The sequence below is a fragment of the Triturus cristatus genome, chromosome 5_1 (assembly GCF_964204655.1).
Source record: "Triturus cristatus chromosome 5_1, aTriCri1.1, whole genome shotgun sequence".
NCBI classification, from domain to species: domain Eukaryota; kingdom Metazoa; phylum Chordata; class Amphibia; order Caudata; family Salamandridae; genus Triturus; species Triturus cristatus.
The window spans coordinates 258,604,281-258,625,535 of NC_140587.1; the positions used below are offsets into that span (position 1 = coordinate 258,604,281).

The window sequence follows — 21,255 nt, forward strand, 5'->3', positions numbered from 1 at the left end:
CCCCTGGACGGAGGGGAGGTGTTGTCCGGGCATAGCCCATCTGGTCAACCGGCAAAGAACAGCCAGCCCAGGAGGGGTGTTCCGGCATACCCTGCCCCTAGTAATCCGGAGGAAAGCTACCCCTCTTTCTGGAAACCCGTGCACACCGAGTGACGGAGGGGACCCAGGGGACCCAGGTCGCGGCGGCGCCCGACCTCCTGGAGCCCTGGATGGGATCAGTGAGAAAATGAGCCCCACCGGGACTTCCAGGGCAGCCCAGCCATCTGGTCGCCCCATTGGAAAGTATTGCGTGCGACCAGATGGCCGAGGGGGAAAAGGTGTGACCAGATGGCCGGGACCGAAAGGACACCCATCTGCCCGCCCCGAGCCATCGCGGTAGGGCTCCCGCCTGCCCTTGCAGGGCTCCGGGGCTCTGCACCAGGGACCCTTGTCCCGGGCAGACGGACCCTTGGCATGCCGCAGGATGGGGGCTCCCACACCCCAGGCCCTGACCGAAACAGAGGTCCGGGGACGGTCCCTGCTTCTCAACCAGCCAGGCCGGGGAGATTGGGGAGCCTGCACGGGCACGAGGGACCCCTGTGCTGGGCACACGGACCCTCGGCTGGCGGCAGGACGTGGGCTCGTTTTCCACACATTTTTTTCCATAATTCCGCGTAGTGGCATTAGGCCAAATCTGCCCAGCCCTACCCAGGAGCCATACAGTTTGATCTGTGACGGTACCGAGAACCTCACTAATGCCAGCAGGGTGGCGGTCGGGGATTGATGGGGCAGGGTGCTTGTCGGTGAGGCATGTGTAGGGGAAGCAAAGCATATACATCCAGCGGCTGAACTGCAATGTGAAACCAGAAAACTTGGGATTCCCCACGTAACAAAATTGTGTGATCTTAGGCAACTGTATTGATCTTGAAAGACAGGACTTCAGGATGGGAGATGTACAAAACCTTCTTCTGGGTTTCATTTAATAAACTATAATGTTGTTCATGTACAATAAGAACCCAGGTCACAACGATCAAATGTAGACAGGAGGATAACATCTGAGCTTAAACCTAACATGCATGTAGATATGGGCTTTACGAATGGGGTACGAGACTAAAATGATTTGTACTGTGATTTGCCTTGTGACGTTGATTCAAGCTGTTAATAAAAAGAATTATAAAAAAAAAAAAGAACCCAGGTCACTTAAAGAATGCACATAACTGACATGACTCTTGGTTCACTACTTGCATTGTTATTAGTGTGGGGGGGGGGGGGGGGAGAGAATTAATGTTTCTACATTCCTTTTTAAAAACCATCGCTGTAAACAACAAAAAATACTTCTCAATACACTGATATAATCTGATGTACCACGGTGAAACGGTTCTGCAGGTCAATGAATTACACTTTTTGAATTTTGAAGAGACTTTATAACATTGTTATACTTTTGTTGCAAGATCTCTTTAAAAATTGTGTTCCTAAAGATAAACAGTGCAGGACACCCTAGTTACTGATTTTCTTTAACTTCAATTAACCGTTGAATAAATGATTGCCTGTTTATTTAACTTGATTAAGAATCTGGCTCCTTATATAGTATATCAAAAAGAGATATACTGTGCAAAGAGTCCAGGTATTCCCTTATAAGTGGACAGGGGCTTGCTCTAGCAATCCAAAGGTGTTCTTCAAGGTAGTGTGGTCAAGCAGCCGTAGGCGTATCAGTGAAGAGTGTCAGACATCTGCAAATAGACTAAATAGTAAATAAATGATGCACACTACTAAATAAAAAGATTCACACCAAATTATAAATATAAGACAATATATGTTTAGGCAGCAGAACCCATACAATCGGGTGAGTATGTTTTGCAAGAGAAATACTTTTTTTTTTAAAAAAGGCAACACTTATTGCTGCTTCTGAAAAATGCACTGTTATACTATGGGAGGAAAAACAAATACAGCATTCACGTAGACTATAGCAACTTACGAGACCAATCGTCTGGACTTAAGGTTAGTATAGGGCGAGGTCCAAGGCAGTACCAGCAGGTCACCTCCTGCGGCACTAGGGCGGCTAGTTGCAGTGGTGCAATACAGCTTTGGGTGCCCAATATTAGTCAATGGAGATCGGTCTGCAGGAAAAGAGGCTGCAGGTTTGGACTAGGAGGCCAGTCGGGCTGGACCAACAGTGGGTCTCTCAGGGACCCATTTGATACTCCTCTCCATGGGCCAGGGATGAAGCATGCAGAGGTGTCCTTAGGCATCGGGTATTTGTCATCGGGATAGGTCACGGTTGAGGGGGCCTTCAAATAGAGGCTGCAGGCGGCGTTGAGACTTCCACTGTGGGGAAACACAAGGTAGGTTACAAGTCTGGAGGGCCTGCGGACCACGTTGACACAGTTGGCCCACTTCAGCCCAGGCTAGGCAGCTCGGGTGCAGTGGTGCTTTCTGACGACAGGTTTTCACAGTCTTGGAGCCTCACAGCTCAGTCTTTGGTACCTGCAGGGTAGTAGTTTCGCTGTTCCATGGGAATTCTTGGTTCCTGTGAGAAGTGCTAGCAAACACAGCAGCTGCATGACAAGTTGTCTTTTGGTGCAAATATCGAAGTCAGAAGACAGGCCGGCAGTGTTGGTGCCAAGTCAGTTACTGGGTCTTCTGTTCTTGCTCATTGCGACTCTTCACATCCATCTTCTTTCTGGTTGGCAGGATCTGATTTCCTGGTGCCAGGGCTCCCCTAAATACTGAATTTAGGAGCGTAGAGAGGTAGCCATTGTGCATACTACCCCTGGGGTCACTAAGCCCCCTATATACCACTTCCCGTGGGATGAATATGCTACTTACCAGTATGCATCTGTTCTTGGCATGTAGGGCTGCTGACATTCATATCTGTGCATAGATCGCCGCCTAGTGTTGGGTCCGGATGTTTGCACGTTGTTGTCCTGGAAGAGTCTTCGAAGTATCCTTGGATAGGTGACTCCTCCCCTGGACTACAGTGCGCATGGGCATCCTCTCCATCCTCAGATTGTTTTTCGCCATTGTGGCAGTGATGGAGTAGATACAGAAAGTGATGACCATGCTTGCAGTAATTCTGAGAGCTGCAGCTGCGACAGGCGCCGGGGAGGAGGGAGGGCGATATGAATGTCAGCAGCCCTACATGCCAAGAACAGATGCATACTGGTAAGTAGCATATTCAGTTCGAGGCATGTGGGCTGCTGAATTCATATCTGTGCATAGAATACATAGCAGTGCCCTCTATTGGCGGCGGCTACCCGTGCCAGCTGCAGCGGTCTGAAAAAGTGTTTTGAGAACAGCCTGTCCTACAGCTGCCTGCTGTTTTGACTGCACATCTACGCAATAGTGTTTTGTAAATGTGTGTGTGGTGGACCATGTGGCTGCTCTGCATATATCATGCAGGGGAATATTTCCTAGGAAGGCCATGGAAGCCCCCAACTTACGTGTTGAGTGGGCTCGTGGTGGAATAGTTAATGTGCGTTTTGCTTTTTGATAACAGATTTGAATACACTTAACTATCCATCTGGCTATCCCTGCTTTGGAGATGGCGTTACCTTTGTGGTGTGGGGCAAAGGCAACGAACAGTTGTTTTGTCTTCCTGAAGGGTTTAGTCCTATCGATGTAGTACATGAGGGCCCTCCGTACATCTAGTGTATGTAGTGCCCTTTCTGCAACAGTTTGTGGGTTTTGGAAGAAAACTGGCAGTTCAATAGTCTGATTCATGTGGAACTGCGATATTACTTTGGGCATGAATTTGGGGTTGGTACGTAGTACGACCCTGTTGGCGTGAACCTGTATAAATGGCTCTTGAACGGTTAGTGCCTGGAGTTCACTAACTCTTCTTAGGGAAGTGATCGCTACAAGGAAGGCCACTTTCCAGGTAAGGAATTGAATCTCGCATGAGTGTAGAGGTTCAAAGGGTGGACCCATCAGGCGTGTGAGGACCAAGTTGAGGTTCCACATTGGAGCCGGTGGGTGGCTTGGTGGAATGACTCGTTTGAGTCCTTCCAAGAATGCTTTGATGGCAGGCACTCTGAATAGAGAGAGGTGCTGCCTAGTTTGCAGATAGGCTGAGATTGCGGTCAAATGGACACGTATAGAGGTGTACGCCAGATTGCATCGATATAGGTGTAAGAGGTAACAGATGATGTTTTGGATGGATGCGTCCAGCGGGTTGATGTCATTATTACCGCAATAAATGACGAACCTTTTCCATTTGGCTGCATAGCAAGCTCTGGTGGTGGGTCTCCTGGCCTCCTTGATGATGTTCATACAGTCAGGTGGCAGGTTGAGATAGCCAAACTCTAGGACTTCAGGAGCCAGATCGCCAGGTTCAGCTGTTGCGGATCTGGGTGCTGAACCTCTCCATGGTTCTGCGTCAAATGCGCGGGTTTGATCCGCAGCCTTTGATGCGGCACCACGGAAAGTTCGAGGAAGGTGGTGTACCACGGCTGGCGTGCCCAAGTGAGAGCAACTAGGACGAGTGTCAGGGAGTGTTGTCGGAGTTTGCGAGCCACCAGCGGTATCAATGGCGCTGGGGGAAAAGCGTACGCAAATCTGCCGGACCAGTTCATCCATATCGCATTGCCCTGCGACTGCGGATGTGGGAATCTGGCGGCGAAGCTTTGGCATTTTGCGTTTTCGCTTGTCGCGAATAGGTCTATCTCCGGATGACCCCACTGCTGGAAGTACGGTTGGAGTACTGATGGGTGTAACTCCCACTCGTGCATCTGGTGGCTGTGTCTGCTGAGCAGATCCGCCATCTGGTTGTCCTTGCCAGGGAGGTGTTCCGCCATGAGGAACATGTTTCTTTGAATGGCCCACTTCCACATGCTCTGAGCCAGATGAGACAACTGTGGAGAGTGTGTTCCTCCCTGTTTCTGTATGTAGTACATTGCGGTCATGTTGTCCGTCCGGATCAACACGACCTTGTTGCATAGATGTACTTTGAATGCCTTCATGGCTAGGAAGATTGCCATCAGTTCCAGAAGGTTGATGTGCAACTTCTTTTGTTGTGTTGTCCATAGTCCCTGCACTGTGTAGTGGAGTACATGAGCTCCCCATCCCTGGAGAGACGCGTCCGCTGTCAGTACTATCTGTGGGACAGGCTCTTGGAATGGTCGGCCCTTGCAAAGGTTTTGTGGATTCCACCAATGCAGAGAGTTGTATGCCCGACCACTCACCAACACTAGGTCCTTCAACTGTCCTTGAGCCTGATTCCACTGACGTGCTAGGCACTCCTGAAGTGGGCGCATATGTAATCTCGCGTGCGGGACTATGAAGATGCAGGAGGCCATCATGCCTATCAACTGCATAAACACTCGCGCTGGAAGTGAGTGATTGGGTTTGAACTTGGAGATCAGCAGTTGTATGCTGTTGATCCTCACTAAATTTGGCTGAGCTGTGGCCGCCAGAGTGTCTATAGTCGCACCTAGGTACTGTTGTACGTGTGCGGGCTGGAGATGGGACTTTGGGTAATTTAGTGAGAATCCCAGACTGTGAAGAAGGTGAATGGTGCGGGACATGTGGCTTGCACATTGCTGGGCTGACTTCGCTTGAACGAGCCAGTCGTCTAGGTAGGGGTAGACGTGTATATGCTGCCTCCGTAGATGTGCTGCCACCGTAGCTAGGCACTTCGTGAAAACCCTGGGCGCTGTTGTCACGCCGAAGGGAAGGACTTTGAACTGATAGTGCTGCCCTTGAACAGTGAACCTGAGGTATTTTTTGTGTGAGGGGTGGATGGGTATGTGAAAGTACGCATCCTTGAGGTCCAGTGTGGCTAGGAAGTCTCCCTGCTTGAGAAGCGGAAGGACTTGCTGTAGAGTGAGCATGTGAAAGTGCTCTGAAAGAATGTACTGGTTCAGGGGTCTCAGGTCTAATATAGGTCTGAGCGACCCGTCCTTTTTTGGAATTAAGAAGTAGAGGGAGTACACTCCCGTACCCTGCTCGTGGATGGGTACGACCTCTATAGCGCCTTTTAGAAGCATACTTTGCACCTCTTGCTGTAAGAGCGTTAAGTGCTCTGAGGACATAGGACTGCTTCTTGGTGGTATTGTGGGTGGAGTGGAGGTTAACTCCAGACAGTAACCGTATTTTACAATATCTTTGACCCACCTGTCCGTGGTGATGGAGTTCCACGTGGACAGGAACCTTTGTAGCCTTCCCCCGACAGGTGTTATGTGGTCGGGAGGAAGGGAGAGGGCGTCACTGCTTGTTCTTGGGGGAGGACCTGGTGTTGCCGTAGCCACGTCCTCTGCCCTTTGTACTGGAGCCACGATATCCACCTCGGGTGTTTTTATCGTAGGTGGTCTGTGTATTGCCTTTGTTATATGTTTGTTGTGACCCCTGTCCTCTACCTGCTCCCTTGTTTCCGGGGCGACGAAAGGAGCCGCTCCGAAAGGACTGAGTTTGTAGGGCGCCCATGGACTTTGCAGTGTCCGTGTCCTTTTATCTTTTCGAGGGTGGTGTCAACCTCTGGCCCGAATAAATAGTCGGGGTTGACGGGCTGGTTGAGTATATTGTTTTGTACCTCAGGCTTGAATCCTGAGATCCGTAGCCAGGCATGTCGTCGCAGCATGACGCTTGTGTTTATGGCTCTGGCAGCCGTGTCTGCAGCATCTAGTGCACATTTGATGGAAGCATTCGTGAGTAGCTGTCCTTCTCTGATGAGCATTTCTGCGCCTTCCTTGAACTGGTCAGGGAGATGTTGGAATATTTGCTCCAGTGTGTCATAGTGCGCTCTATCATAGCGAGCAAGGAGCGCTTGAGTGTTGGCTATGCGCCATATGTTGGCAGCTTGGGCGGCAACTCGCTTGCCAGAGGTCTCTAACACCTTGGACTCTTTGTCCGGGGGAGGAGCGTCACCTGTCGTTTGCGAGTGTGCCCTCTTGCGTGCATTCGCTACGACGATGGAGTCGAGTGGTAATTGGCCTCTGATGTAAGTAGGATCCCCAGGTGCTGATCTGTATTTCTTATCAATCCTGGGGTTTATCACTCGTGCCCTGGTGGGTTCCTTGAAAATGTCCTTGGCTGGTTTGAGGACCCCCTTCAACATTGGCAGAGTCTTTACATGTCTTTCTGAGGATGCAAAGGTGTCCATTAGAAAGTCATCTTCGATGGTATCAGAGTGAAGCTGTACCCCATGGTTATTTGCAGCACGTTCAATAAGAGCGTTGAACGCCGCAGTATCCTCCGTAGGAGATGTTTTTGCCCCATAGAGTTGTGGGTCCTGTGCATCGAGAGGTGCACTGGGGTCTGCAGGGTCGCCCCAAGTTTGATCAGGGTCCTGCTGGTCATCAGGGTCTGTGTCTACATGGTAGGGGACTTGGTCATCCATGTAGTCCTCCAATGCATCCGTGTCGGAGCGTGTGGGGGAGAACCGGTGTGGATCCTGGTAGGATGAATGGAAAGGTTCATAAAGGAGAGGTTCTGATTCTACAGGCAACTTCCTTTTTAGTGGGATCCTGAAAGGGTCCAATGGCGGCTCCGAAGTTATCCTTCGGTCGTGGAGACTCATCCTGCCAGTGTCGGCGTCGATGACACGTGCCGGAGACGTCTCAGCAGGTGTGACCGTAGTTTGGGTGACCCGTGTCCTGAGTTGGAACATTTTTGGGATTGTCGACGGAGGCAAGCCGAAGGTAATTTTGGCCGGCACCGAAGAGGCTGCTGGAGCTCCGATCGAACCGGAACCCGACGTGTCCTGGAGGACAGCCGTGGTTTTGCTGCCTTGCGTCGCACCAGGTCGTACTTGGGGCGTCTTTGAGGCTTTGGCACCGGCCAGGTTCGTAGAGGCGGCCGAGGATTTTTTCGGCGCCGGCGGTTCCTCGAGTCGAGGTGCGGAGATCACCGTTGAAGTCTTCGATACGTGAGGCTTAGGCGTCGTCGAGGGAGCGATGCGAGACGCAGCAGGCGGTACGGCCCTCGGTGTCGCTGGTGCCGGTAGCCGAGCAGGTTTGTCGGTGCCGACGGCCTTTTTCCGTTTGTCGACTCCGACGTCACCCGCTTCAAGTTCGGCACCGAAGTCTCTCTTGGTGCGGTCGGTGCCGACGCGTTGCGCTGGCGTCGAAGGCCTCGATCCGACCAGCGCCACTTTCAGTTTCGGTTTCGGAGGAACCGGAGCAGCTTTCGGTTTCGGTTTTGCGGTAGGGAAACCAGCTGGTTTATGCAGTAATGGCTGCCGCTGAACGTCCGAGGCCGGGCCCGAGGGCGGGGCCGAAGAACTGCGGGATGGGTCTCGGGTAAGGCCCGAAGGCGATCCCTCGACCGGAGCCATAGGCTGTGGCACTGGTGTTTCTTCGGTTTGAACAGGTAGGCCTTGTTCATCATTGGAGCTACTCTCTTCGGCCCCTAAGGCCTCCTCGTCGTCTCCTACCTCGGTGTCGTCTTCACCTCTGTGGAAGAGTGACTCGTCCACCTCGTCCGATCCGGGTTCGTGTTCGGAAACGGGACTGGAGGGCAAGACTTCTAATTCCTCGACGTCTTCGGCCTCGTCGAAAATGTCTGTTGGGGCCGGTGCCGCATGCTGCGCCTCGAGTCTCGCCGCTCGTCGATTCCGTAGAGTCTTCTTGGAACGGAACCGGGCACAGGCCATGCATGTCGATTCGTCGTGGTCCGGCGAAAGGCATTTGTTGCACACCGGATGGACGTCGATGTGTGGGTACTTCGCATTGCATACCGGACACCTTTTGAATGGCGTCCTCGATTCCATCGTCGAAGTAGTCGATGGACAGGTAAATGCGAAAAAAGTCGGTGCTGAAAGTTAGTAAACTAACAAGATTGTATCGAAACCCGATCGATAAACAGTACCGACGCAAACTAAAGGCCTTTTGGCCTCGACAAAATATTTTCCTAACTTGAGCTAAGATAGCACATCCGAACCCAATGGCGGAAAAAAACAATCTGAGGATGGAGAGGATGCCCATGCGCACTGTAGTCCAGGGGAGGAGTCACCTATCCAAGGATACTTCGAAGACTCTTCCAGGACAACAACGTGCAAACATCCGGACCCAACACTAGGCGGCGATCTATGCACAGATATGAATTCAGCAGCCCACATGCCTCGAACAGTGGACTAACCCTGTACCAGAGTACCTACGTTTCCCATCACTAAGAAGGTTTACCCTGAAAAGTCACCTCCACTTCAGGTAGGCCACCTTAGGGGTAGATACGCCTATCTGCCTAGCTAATTTTTCCACCTGTCCAGGTGCCAAAGGGCTAGGGACAAGGGGGGGGGTGACTTCCTATCATGTGAGAGAAACCATATTTGAATACCAAAGGCAGTGGACTCTTTGAAGGTCCACTGCCTTGGAATGCTAATCTGCAGGTCATCCTGCGGGAGGGGATTAAACACCCTCTGCAGGCCTAGTTTCTGACCGCCTGAGAGCAAAGCCCATCACCCCCTGGGTCAGAAACATGTCTCTGGTGGCAAGCTGACGAAAACCAGACAGTCAGCACACCAGCAACTGGTAGGTTTTCAGGGGGCACCTCTAAGGTGCCCCCCTGTGTGCATGTATTAATAAATCTAACACTGCCATCAGAGTTGGTTTATTAAAACGAGATGATGGATACCAAACTTCCCTGTTTTCAGTGAAGCCATCACGTAGGCTGGGAACTCATTTACACCTGTGTCCAGCACATGCTCTTAAAAATAGCTACCCTGCTGACTTGTACTGTCAGTAATACTACTGACAAGCACAGGGGAATATCTGCTCTAACAGATATGTCCTTACATGTAGTATAGTGCACACTGCTTTAGAGCTGCAAGGCTTGCTGTAAGGAAAACTTACCTATACTGCATGCAGTGTCTATGGGCATGGCACACAGGGATGTGTACTATGTCGTGTTTTTTTTGTCTGCACCAAGCCTGCAGTGGTGGCACAATTCATGCTGCAGCCCTTAAGGACCCTCTTTAGCCTCCTTGCCCTAGATACAGGGGTTCCATTTACAAGGAACATACAGTGGGTGCTAAGGGTATAGCCGACTGGGGGTACAAATGCACAGTTGTGGGAAAGAGATCTGGCACTGGGGCCCTGGTTAGCAGGAACAGTGCAAATGCAGTCAAAATCACATCAAATAAGAGGCAAATAGTGGGGGGTGGCCATGCCAAAAAGGGGCACTTTCCTACAACCTCTTTTTAAATGTAAGCGCTAAGTCATGGAAACAGCAGCCTAGTGCTAGTGTTCACCAGGGGGGTGCATGTAAACCAGTCAGGAGGGCAGCATGCGGCTTCCTGGGTCATGCTCTGAGCATCACTGGGCTAAGGTATGTGGGCTGGAGGCCACCTCAAGAAACTCAGACAGACACTTTGTGTGCTAAGACATCTTAGCTAGGGGCTAGAAGGAGGAGGTGGTTGAAACAATGACTGATTACCTATCAGTTTAATAAACTTGTGAAATACCGTCACAATAGTACATTTCTTTTTAATATTCTGTTTACAATTTGCATTTATTGCCACTAATTTGTTTCTTTTCATAGTTATATCTATATAGGTTATATGCACTAGATTAGGACGTTGATTATAAAGTTTTAAAATACATCTAAGGTGTGAATTCTTGTGTGTGTCAGACTTACGAGCGCACTAACACACAATATCCCGCAAGTCTCACAGGACTGATTACTGACCACATCGGCATTATCCTCATGTAACCTGCAGGTAGTTCATGGGTTGCATTCCACCAGGTTTATGGTCCCTAGTTGGCGAGTTGGCATTGAGCCTGTACTTTGCTGAGGGTCTAGGAGCCCAATCTCAGGTCTCATTTAGCATAAATTGCATCATGGTATTCCCAGATTTAACTATGCCAAAGGGCTACTGAAACCTACTTGTCTCACTTACACTCCAACCATAAAATGAGGCTCCATAGGTGCATCTCCAATCTATTACAACATCCCAAGTAATTCCTCTATTGCAGCATCCCCTTCTCTGCCCTCTAGTAGTAAGCAGCCATGCAAACTCTATTAAAGTGATATATATATATATATATATATCACCTTCTACGTGCTCAGCAGAGGTGTTAGATATTCTTCTTTCCCTGTCACTTACTAGAGTATCCATACCTCTTCCATGGACTCGTCATTATCCTTTCTTTCTATTATCTTACAATACAGGCTTCATCGTCTTCACCTCTACTCTCATCACAGGCTCTAGAATATTCCCTTCTCAGCTCTCCAGCTACACATTCCTTGAATAACCCCTGCTCCTCCCCCCCCCATCCCCTCCCCACCCACAGGTTCCTTGTGGCTTCACCTCCACTTTATTAGCACAGTTTACAGGCCCTCTCTTTTCAAACCTCATAATATAGGTTCTAATCTTTAAACCTACTCTTTACATTTCACCATTGGGTCTTTGATACTCCTTTCCTGTCTCAACATAGGCTCCATCCCTTTTCCTATCCACATTCCAACTTGATTCCAAAACAAAATGGTTACTTATCTACAGGCGCAGTTTTGCAGCTTGAAAAATGTGTATTTAGATGCTGTGCATCATTCCACCATCTAGTGGCCAGGTAGGAATAGCCTCGCTTGCTGACACAAAGGAGATGAAAAGCTGGTTTCCCCTACTGATTTGGCTTGTTTCCTGCAGGTAATATAGGACTGCTCTTCTGACGTCCAGTGTATGAACGACTCTTTCAGCTTGTGATCCTGAGGTTTGGAAAGATTAGAGCAGGATAGCTCGGGTACATGAAATGAACCTATGCAGAATTTGTGGGTTTGTCTTCATTAACATACTGTCCTTATCTCTCTGTAAGTAAGGGTCTCACGTTATGAGTATTTGCAACTCAACAACTCTCAGCAACAATGTGATGCCAATCAGAAAAGCAGTCTTGAGTGTTAGAAATTTGAGACCAGTCTTATGCAGTGGCTCGAAAGGAGACTTTATGAGCTGTGCTAGTAATAGGTTTAGTTCCACAGTGGTGTGAGAACCAACATTGTTTGAGCTGCCCTTTTTGCCCCTTCTAGAAATCTCTTGATAACTGGTGTGATGAAGAAACTTCTTGCTACTAAGCCTCCTGTGTAGGCCACCATCACTGGGTGATGTATATTAAGTGAGGTGAATGAAAAGTCATCATCAGCCAGACAGTAAGGTATTTAAACACCATACTGTAGCCTTATGTTCTATTCTATTGCACTAGTGTATACACCTGCCCCATTAAGCTGTGTTGCATTTTCTTGTGTAGACTTTCTGGCTTCTGTTAGGACTCAACAGCTCTCTGTGGAAGCCCCAGGTGCCCAAACTATGTCTTCAAAAACCATGCTGCTAGGCTGAGAGTTACTGGTTCAGGGCGATATACCTGGCCCCCTTGAAGTGTAAACAGGTCCTGGTGAGCTGGCAGTCTCATCACTCTGTCTTATGCCACTTCCACCAGATCTGAAAATGATGTTTTTCTGGACCATTGTGGTGCAATAAAGATTAATAATGACACGGTCACTTGTATGCACTAACATTAGTAAGGCTGGGGGAAATGTGTATGAAAATTTCCCTTACATGTACATTGACAGTGCATTCCCCAGCAATTACTGATGCAGATACCTGGACGTGAAGTTTTAGTATTTGGTGTCTATTGTTACAAATAGATCTGTGATTTGTCCCAGTTCTGAAAAATTAGCTACTAATGTTCTACTTTTCTGAATGGTCAACTTCCATATTTCCAGAGACAGCTAGGACAGTGCATGCAAGCTTACTCCCACCCTCATTTTATGAGGTAAAACATTGTGGTTGTGTTATGTCCGTATTTGAACAGTTATCCCCCTGATTTGTGACAAAGGCCTCTAGGGCCAGTATACTGGCAGTAGGTTTCTGGCGGTCCACTTCAGGACTTAAGGTGGTAGGGAGTGAGGTCCAAATTATCACCAGCAGTTAGAGTTTACCTGCCCTGAGATGTCCGGGTTCAGAGGTGCTGGTAGGGTTGGTAGCCTTACGTGCTACACCAAAGGCGAGGGGGGCAATTTACAAACAGACTGCAGAGAGGGACTTGGGGACAAGTCCAGGAGCTCCTAATGGGGTACTTAGTTCACAACGGTCCTGGGGGCAAGGCAGCACACTCTGTTCTTAAGACTCCAGGCCACGGCAATCGGGTGCAGGTCAGCTGGGCTGGTGTGTCTCAGGTCCTTGCAGCTGCCTTGAGGGGCAAAGATCAGGATAGCTGGGCAACTCTGTAAGTGGGTCTCTGCTGTGCAGAAGTCACTTGACAGCTGATCAGTGTCGTTGGAGTTTGGATTAGACTCAAACAGGCAATGGTTGCTGCAAGGGGTTCTGCACCACGTGTATTGGTTCTGTGCGGCTCCTGTTGGTCCTGGCATCTTCTCCCTGGATGGCTCTGACCTGGAGAACCGTGGCCTCATCCTGGGCGGCTGTTGCGTCAGTATGACCGGGGAGTGGCAGCAAAGTAAACCAGACTCTGCTGTTTTGGTGCCTGCGGACTGCAGGGGTGTAGCTCCTCTATTCCAAGGGAGATGGCTGGCAATTTGTGAAGGGCTGGCAGTCTATCTGGGTTCTTGGTAGAGGTTCAGCTGCAGGACGATTTGGTTTCTTCACGATTGTCGAGACGGATGCAGGCAGGGTTTGGCACCCAAAAGTCCACAGCAAGTCTTCGGTTCTCGGTTTCGCATATATTCTTTGTCGTCCTCTTCTTGGTGCGTTGAGTTACTGGCATCAGGGGTGCCACCTATGTAATTAATTTAGGGGCATTAAGGGGAGTGACAGGTGGTACCCTAAAGGTGAGTAGCCCATTGGATGACCACACCCCCATATGACCACCAACTGTGGAAAGTGGCATAACCCTGACCCAATGAGCCTAATACTACCACAAAGCAAGATGGTGGAATTCTAGTTTTCGTGTTCACATCAGGTAGCTCACCTTAGGAGTGGAGCTGGCCTGATAGAAAACACGACTCCTGACTAGCTAATTTTCCTGCCTGTATTGGTGCCAAAGGGGCCCAGGGTAGTAGGTGGCATTTACCGTATCTGGGGGAAGTCTGGGTCACATATCAAAGGTGGCAGATGCCTTTGAAGCCTCCTGCCTTGGTATGCTGATTACTTGAACAATCTGCTTGGAAAAGGTGGCAACATCTCTGGTGGGAGCAGATGTTTCTGCCCTCAGAGAGCATAGGCTCACCTGCAGGGGGTCAGAAATGTGTCTCTGGTGGCAGGCTGGTCTACACCATTTGACCAGTACGCTAAAGCTAGGCAGGTTTTCATGGGGTACCTTTCAGGAGCCGTCTGGGTGCATGTATTATTAAATCTATCACTGGAATCAGTGCGGGTTTGTTAATATGAGATGTTTGATACCAAAGAGCTTTAGTTTCAATGAAGCCATCATGTAGATGCGGAACTCAATCACCAGTGCCCAGTACATATACTCAAGATGGCTTCTCTATTCACTGGCAATGTCCAAGAATCAAAATGCAAAAGAACAATTGATAGACAGAATGCAGAACAATGTCATGCATTCACCCAAGTACAGAGGTCTGGGCTTATCCTTGCCCCTGCGCCCAATGGGAACAGTCCAGCCCGAAATGCCAGGCCAATGTCCAAGAATCGGCATGAAGATCACAGGGGCATATCTGCTCATGCAGATATGTCCTCATTTGTATAATGATGCACCCTGCCTTAAGGCTGTAAGGTCTGCTGTAGAGGTGACTTACATATATTGCATTCAGTATCCGCAGGCATGGCACGCAGGAGGTGTGCCATGTTGTGTCTTCACTTTTGTCTGCAACATGTCATGCAGGCTGCAATGGCAGTTAGCACAAGTGTGGAGAGGGGTCCCTTAGGGTAGCAAAATACATGCTGCACCCCTTAGGGACCCTCTTTAGCATCCATGCCCTTGGTACCAGGGGTACAATTTATTAGGGACGTACAAGGGGGGTTTTAAAGGTATTGCCACCAGGGAGAACAATTGTACAGTTGTTGGGAATGAGATCTGGCACTGGGGACCTGGGTAGCAGAAACCCAGTGCACTTGTCAAAACTGCATCATTACCAGACAAAAAGTGGGGGTTGCCATGTTGAAAGGGGCACTTTCCTACAAGCCCTACAAAGATAAAAAGTGCGAGGAACTGACTGGAGACTGCTTAACCTGCAAGGGAAACTGTTTCTGAAGACCTTGTTTGTCCCCTAAACGGACTCCAAGTGACCGTTTGACACCTAGCCCAAAGATTTTAGTGGAAAAGTTTCCAAGTGTAAAATTAATTAAATTAGACAATGCTTTTTCGCAGTTGAGTGAAAATACCCTGATTTAATATACCTTGTAAAATCCATACCTCTAGAACACTCCGGTGGATCTTTTTCATTGTGGTGTCTAAAAATATATAAAATAGTCTATTTTTATAAATTGGTTTCGGATTTCTTTGGTGCCTTGCCAATTTCTTCAATTGTTTTGGGGTTGTTTAAAGACTTTACATTTGTTCCTTTGAGTAAGCCTTGCTGCTCTGAGCCACAGCTACCCACAGTTTAGCTGAAGGTTTGACAAACGAAACCTAAGAGTTGTGAAGGGGTTGGAGAGTGTATTACAGAGTCAAGTCACACAACCACAACATATAAAACACCCCATCTCCTCACACTGATCTTACATGTATTAAGTTTGTTTATGAACTCATTTTATTAACTGTGGACATGAAAATGAGGTATCCTTACCTGACCCCTGGCGTCGTCAGGCATCGACTTAATATGCATTCTCTTCAAACACCGAATAACTCCATCATAAAACTGCACTGTATAAGTACCTAAAGCACAAACGGCACAACTGTTAAATCATACCAAAATAAGTGTAGACAATAGCAAATATTTCATCAACAGATTTTCTAAAACCACACAAACCGAAGGAATACACAATATAATTTCTATCTGCACAATACAAATAGTTCCATACAAAGCTAATATTTAGAATAAAAGATTGTGCAAGGCCAACAGACATTACTTTCTCCAGGTCTAAGCTATATAAATAATTCCAATAAAATAAATAACAGGGTGCAATACTGGTTTCATGAAGACTGTAGACGTCTAAAGAGTTAGATAAGGAAATAGAAGGGATGTATTCAGTTTAAGTGGGACTATGAGAATGAAGACATAAAAAAATGTAAAACAGTATTAAAGGAAAAAATCTTATAATGCTGAAGTACAGCGTGAAAAAACTGTTTTCAAGTGAGGCTATAAAAAAACAACGTGACTCAAACTAAAGAGAGGCTGGCTAAGACAACCGACCCAGCCATTTTATTTACAACAAACGTTGAATAGTGGGGAGGGCATGACTACTCTGGCAGCAAAGATAAGAGCTTAGTGTGAAGCTCCACTTGGCGAGTACAATCCTCAGTGGAAACTTACTTCCCTAAGTGGCTGATCTTTCACTGGCACAGTGGGGAGTGTAATTCAAATCTTGCTGTGTCCTGGGGGAATGCACAGAGCTGTTTTGTTACCGCAGCATGATCTTCAGTTGCAGAGGCCCTGCGGTGACAGGAGTTGCTTGTGAGCCTGAGGATGCCTCCCTTGCCCACCCGCTTTGTCAATTGGGAGCCTATGGTGAGCAACCATCCGTAAATTTTACGGACTGTCCGTAATTTGGATCTCACGTCCAGGGCCGGACTGGGAACCACAACCGGCCCTGGCAAAGTGCTCGGCCGGCCCCACCTCCCGGGGGATGCCGCCGAGCTTTTTGCTAGGGCCGGTTTTCGGGCGATTTTGTTACAGGGCCGATTTCGCAAAAAAAAGGCCCTGCAAGGAAAACGGCCCCCAGGGGCCCAAAACCGGCCCCCACCCGTGCCGCGCACCGGGGGATTGCCCGGTGCCCGCTACGGCCAGTCCGGCCCTGCTCACGTCCGTTGTCCGTGACGATCCCTTTTATGGACGCCTTTTCTCTGTAATGTTGGGCATTGGCTTGGGAAACAACTAGGGGTGGGCGGAATTTGCGAAATTCACTTTCGCAAATTATCGCGAAAATGTTACAAATCTCCGCAAACACGCGGAAATATCGCGAAGATGCAGGAGTTTTTTTCCCGCCCGTTCACGGTATGTTCTGCGTGGTCGCGGCTTGCCAACTTACCCATGCGGTTGCTCGCGGGCGCGGCCATCTTGTTTTCACTTGTCTCGCAGTGCATGATCGCGAGAAGAAAGACGTGATCACGCGACGAATGATGATACTGCGGGCGCGAACTGTCGTGAGACAGCGCAAATGGCTACCAACAATCCAACATCTCGTGGAGAACGCGACCGGATCGGGAAACCTTGTCGGCGAACGCAAGAATTCAGGTAGGCGATCGCACGCAAGAATATATTATTTTACAGCGCGAGCAAGCAAAAAATGTCAAATTATCGCAATTTCCGCGAGCGGAACGGATTTTTAGCCCAGGCCTAGAAACAACACTGTTCCCCTGCCAGAAGCCCCAGCTCTCTGATGGGGCCGCCTCACATTTACATTGTTAACGAGGCTTTGATGTTTTTTCCCCGCCCCTTCATCTCCACACTGCCTATTGGTGGAAGAATTACCACCACCACGCCCCCAAAATTAGTAGCCTTCCCACTCCCCCCACCCCCTGCAATTTGGCTCAGATGCGAATCTGGTTGTGAGTGACAGATCAGGCTTGGCTGTTTAGCTGTCGATGCGGTATTTGGATTTGTCCCCTGCAGGTGGTGTGAGGAGAAGAGTGAGTTAACATTACTGACACGAATGGGCCTGCGAGTGGCAGTGCTAGTAAGAGCAGGCCTGCAGGGCCATGGCTTTGTGCCTCCAGGGACCTTGATCCGAAGTATTGGGGTGTAAAGGGCAAGGACAGCACAGGACTCTGAGGGGCATGCCTCTGTGTGTTGGGGGACAGGCCCTTGGAATGTGGCTCTTGAACCGCAGAGTTGCAAAGTGTAGGGCTCTGAGGCCAGTGGCAAGTGCATGGCTGCAAAGAGACCGTGTACGGCGGGCGGGGCTTTTAAAAAGTAGAACTTATGACGTGACCCTGCCAAAGCTGTGGAAAGGTCCCGCACCATGTATGAAACCCTAAACCAGTTCTGGCCTTTAAGCCAAAAGCAAATTGTAAATATGGGCATAAAAATCCCAGCATAGAGTGTGTTATTGACTGGAAACAAAAAAAGACAAATGAGTCGCACTTACATGTGCCTTCCTGGCAGCTGTGGTAGCCACGGTGGCAACTGCACTACAGTTCAGAGCGACGGGAAACGTCACATATAGTGTGATAAAATTCTTTACATTGCAACACCCTCGTACAACTAATAAAGGTCATGTGCGGGAATGGACATACTGATGCCCGATACCAGGTAGACGTAACCGTGATCGAGCTTGATGACAAGCCTTCCAGCAAATGACAAAATGACGTGACCAACCCAGGAGCAGAGCTAAAACAGAAAGCCCCCCTTCATTTCAGTCCAGCCCGAAACCCACCAAAGAGCCCTTTTCAGGAATTTTAAATTGACCAAATATGCCATATGTTTGTCCGTCATATTTGATATTTTAGTCTTTTCTGACTGCACCTTTGACATTCCCTAATTTAAGGGGTTTGGCAAATGGAAAATTGCCACTATGTGCAGACAAGGGAGGGTGACAAACGGAGTAGACCGAGAGGGTTTGCAATATGGCCTCCAGGCTTTTAAACCCCACACTCCCCGCCTCCTGCCTTTCCATAGATGAACCTGGTTATGCAAAGACCCCTGCCTTTCACAGGAGCCCCTACTGGTAGCATATGGGAGAGAAGGATAGGTGTAGGGAGGGTGGAGGCTTCTGAAGAGCTGTATCCCTGTCAATCAATAAGAAAGAGAAGCTGTGTGTGTGATCACCCTTGTGGCAGATTAAAGCCCTTTCCATGTTACTATTGTGAAGGGCAATCACAATGGGAGAGAGATTTTTCATGGCTCCGTGCTGATGGAAAGATGGATGGCTAAATGAAAGAGGGATGGAGAAAGGGAGGATGGATGGATGACTGAAAAGGTGAAAGGATGAGTAACTGGGTGGATGAATGAGTAAGGGAAAGGATGGCTGGATGGGTGAAAGGGAAAGGATGGCTGGATGGGTGAAAGGGAAAGGATGGCTGGATGGATGAGTGAAAGGATGGATAAGTGGAAGAGTGGATGGATGAGTGTGCGGATGGATAAGGTGAAAGGATGAATGGAGAGATGGATGAGTGAAAGGGTGGATGGAGGGATAGATGAGTGGAATGATGGATCGATGGAAGGATAGATGATGGATAGGTTTGCAAATGGTTGAATATAGATATGGATGGGCACACAGATGGAAGGACAGAATGAATGGTGAAAGACTTAATGACGGATGAAAGAATGATTACACTTTGTAACCCCATCATCTTAAGTACATTTCCTATAGATTGACTTTCATATTTATATGAGTCATTGTCTCTATATAATATGTGTGTGATGTAACTCACTCCGATACCCTGTCCTTCTTACTTGGGATGAGTAGCACTATAAAATAAATTAAATACACATGAGAGAGGGTCTATGTGAAAAGGAAGGTCACCATTGGAGGGTGGTAGCAAGGCCGGACTGGCCGGACCGGTCATCAGGCGTTTCCCTGGGAGGCTGGAATGGTGTGGGGGGCGGTTTTGTTACCACAAAAAGACCTGCACATTTTCTCAAAGCTGCGCGCATACTGAAAACCCATAAAGTGCACAATTATCTCAACCCAATATAAACTTCTTTTCACTGGTAATATAGTGGTTGTCTATTTACTTACCTCTATACTATTGCATGACCTGAATTTTGACCTCCTGCCTGGAATTTTTATCCGGAATTTTGACCCTTTGTCCTGAATTTTTACACTCACCATCCTGAATTTGCACCCATGCCAGTTGGTCACCCTACCTGGATCCTGCAGCTTGAGCGAAACCCAGACACTGCTGTTGTCTGACACTTACATGAGTGGCCCAAAGGTGGCGCCGGTGGCCCAAAGGTGGCGCCGCACACTCTAGAGGACGCCTGATTTCTACTTTTTGTCGGACACAAAACTACGGCTCCCTCCTGGGCCCTCCTCTGACCTAGGCTCATTTACAGCGCTGCTCCCTCTCCAAACTAAGTCCGGAGGGGTAGCATCTTAACCATGCCTTTCCCACGCAGAATGTGCCCTGAGGGGGTATTGCCGATGGACTATACGCCTTCTTGATCACTTGTCTCTGCATCTCAATATCCCTGGGCTACAAAGGGCATGAGTGAACCTAAACAGGGAAAACTTGCCTTTGGATTCCAAAAAGGCTACCCGTTGCCCGGAATAGTCAGCTGAAGAACCTCCTACTTGGAGTCTGGAGTAGGCACCCTTAGACATCACACCTACAACCACAAAGGAACTAAAGCCCAGCTTGCAGACCATAGATGCCAATACTAGTTTGATTACTACATGGCTTTATCACCTGACAGAGCATATGGACAGAAAGGCTGACAGAATCGAGGAAATGGAGTGCAGAGTTTCGGAGATACCAGAACAAAGGTTTTTAATTTATAAAGCAAGTACTAGCTGTCACCATAAACAACAAACATTAGGAGACATGCTCCAGGTACAATAATGTGCGAAGCGGAATCCAAAACCGGCCAGATAATGGCATATGTGGAATCCTTGCTTATATCCCTCTTTGAACAGCAAAATGTCTCCAAGGTATTTCTGGTGGAGGAAGCCCACAGGCCAATTTACCCACGGCCTCCTCATGGAACACACCCCAGGCAAATTATAACCAGACTCAATTTTAGCAATCAGGATTCTGTTCTACATCTAGTTTGTGAAGAGTACCACTTCAACACCAACACTCCACAATATAAATCGTTCCAGACTTCACTGCTACGGTCTAGGATGCCAGCTGCAAATTCACAGAGGTACTACTTTCGTTATGCAGCCTAAACATCAAATGCTCCATGTTATATTCAGCATGTCTGAAGGTGGATTTGGATGGTAAGATATACATATTACACAATGCTGCCACATATTTTAAGACGCTTTTCAGGGTGAGGTCGTCACCTACAACCAGAGGGGTTCTCCGGGCAGTTATTCTTCAGATGTTAATGATCAGTCCACCTCAGCAGAAGACTGATGCAGCTTGTTGATTTGAACCTCTCACTCTTTCTCCCATAGCACAGGCTGTATCACATTCCTGATAGTTGTTCTCTTTTCCTTTTTATTATCAGGACTAGTTGTGATATGCTCTTCATTTCCTTTTTTCTGGCCCTCAGTATGACCTGCGGGTAGCAGCACTCCCTGCCTGCCGTTACAACTGGTTGTGTACTTCTCCTGATTAGGGTTCGTAGGAACGATCTCACGTCCCATGGTGTGCATCCCCTTTAGGA

At 48.6% G+C, this 21,255-nt stretch overlaps 1 protein-coding gene across 3 annotated transcripts in view; it reads right to left on the reverse strand.

Moving 5' to 3' along the window:
• Window positions 1-21,255, reverse strand: part of PHF20L1 (PHD finger protein 20 like 1) — an 802,667-nt gene that overhangs the window by 573,296 nt on the left and 208,116 nt on the right. For all 3 annotated transcript variants that reach the window (XM_085604898.1, XM_085604900.1, XM_085604899.1), the window contains one exon: window positions 15,607-15,695. In XM_085604898.1, the coding sequence (XP_085461024.1) occupies window positions 15,607-15,695 (89 nt within the window). The remainder of the gene's footprint in view (window positions 1-15,606; window positions 15,696-21,255) is intronic.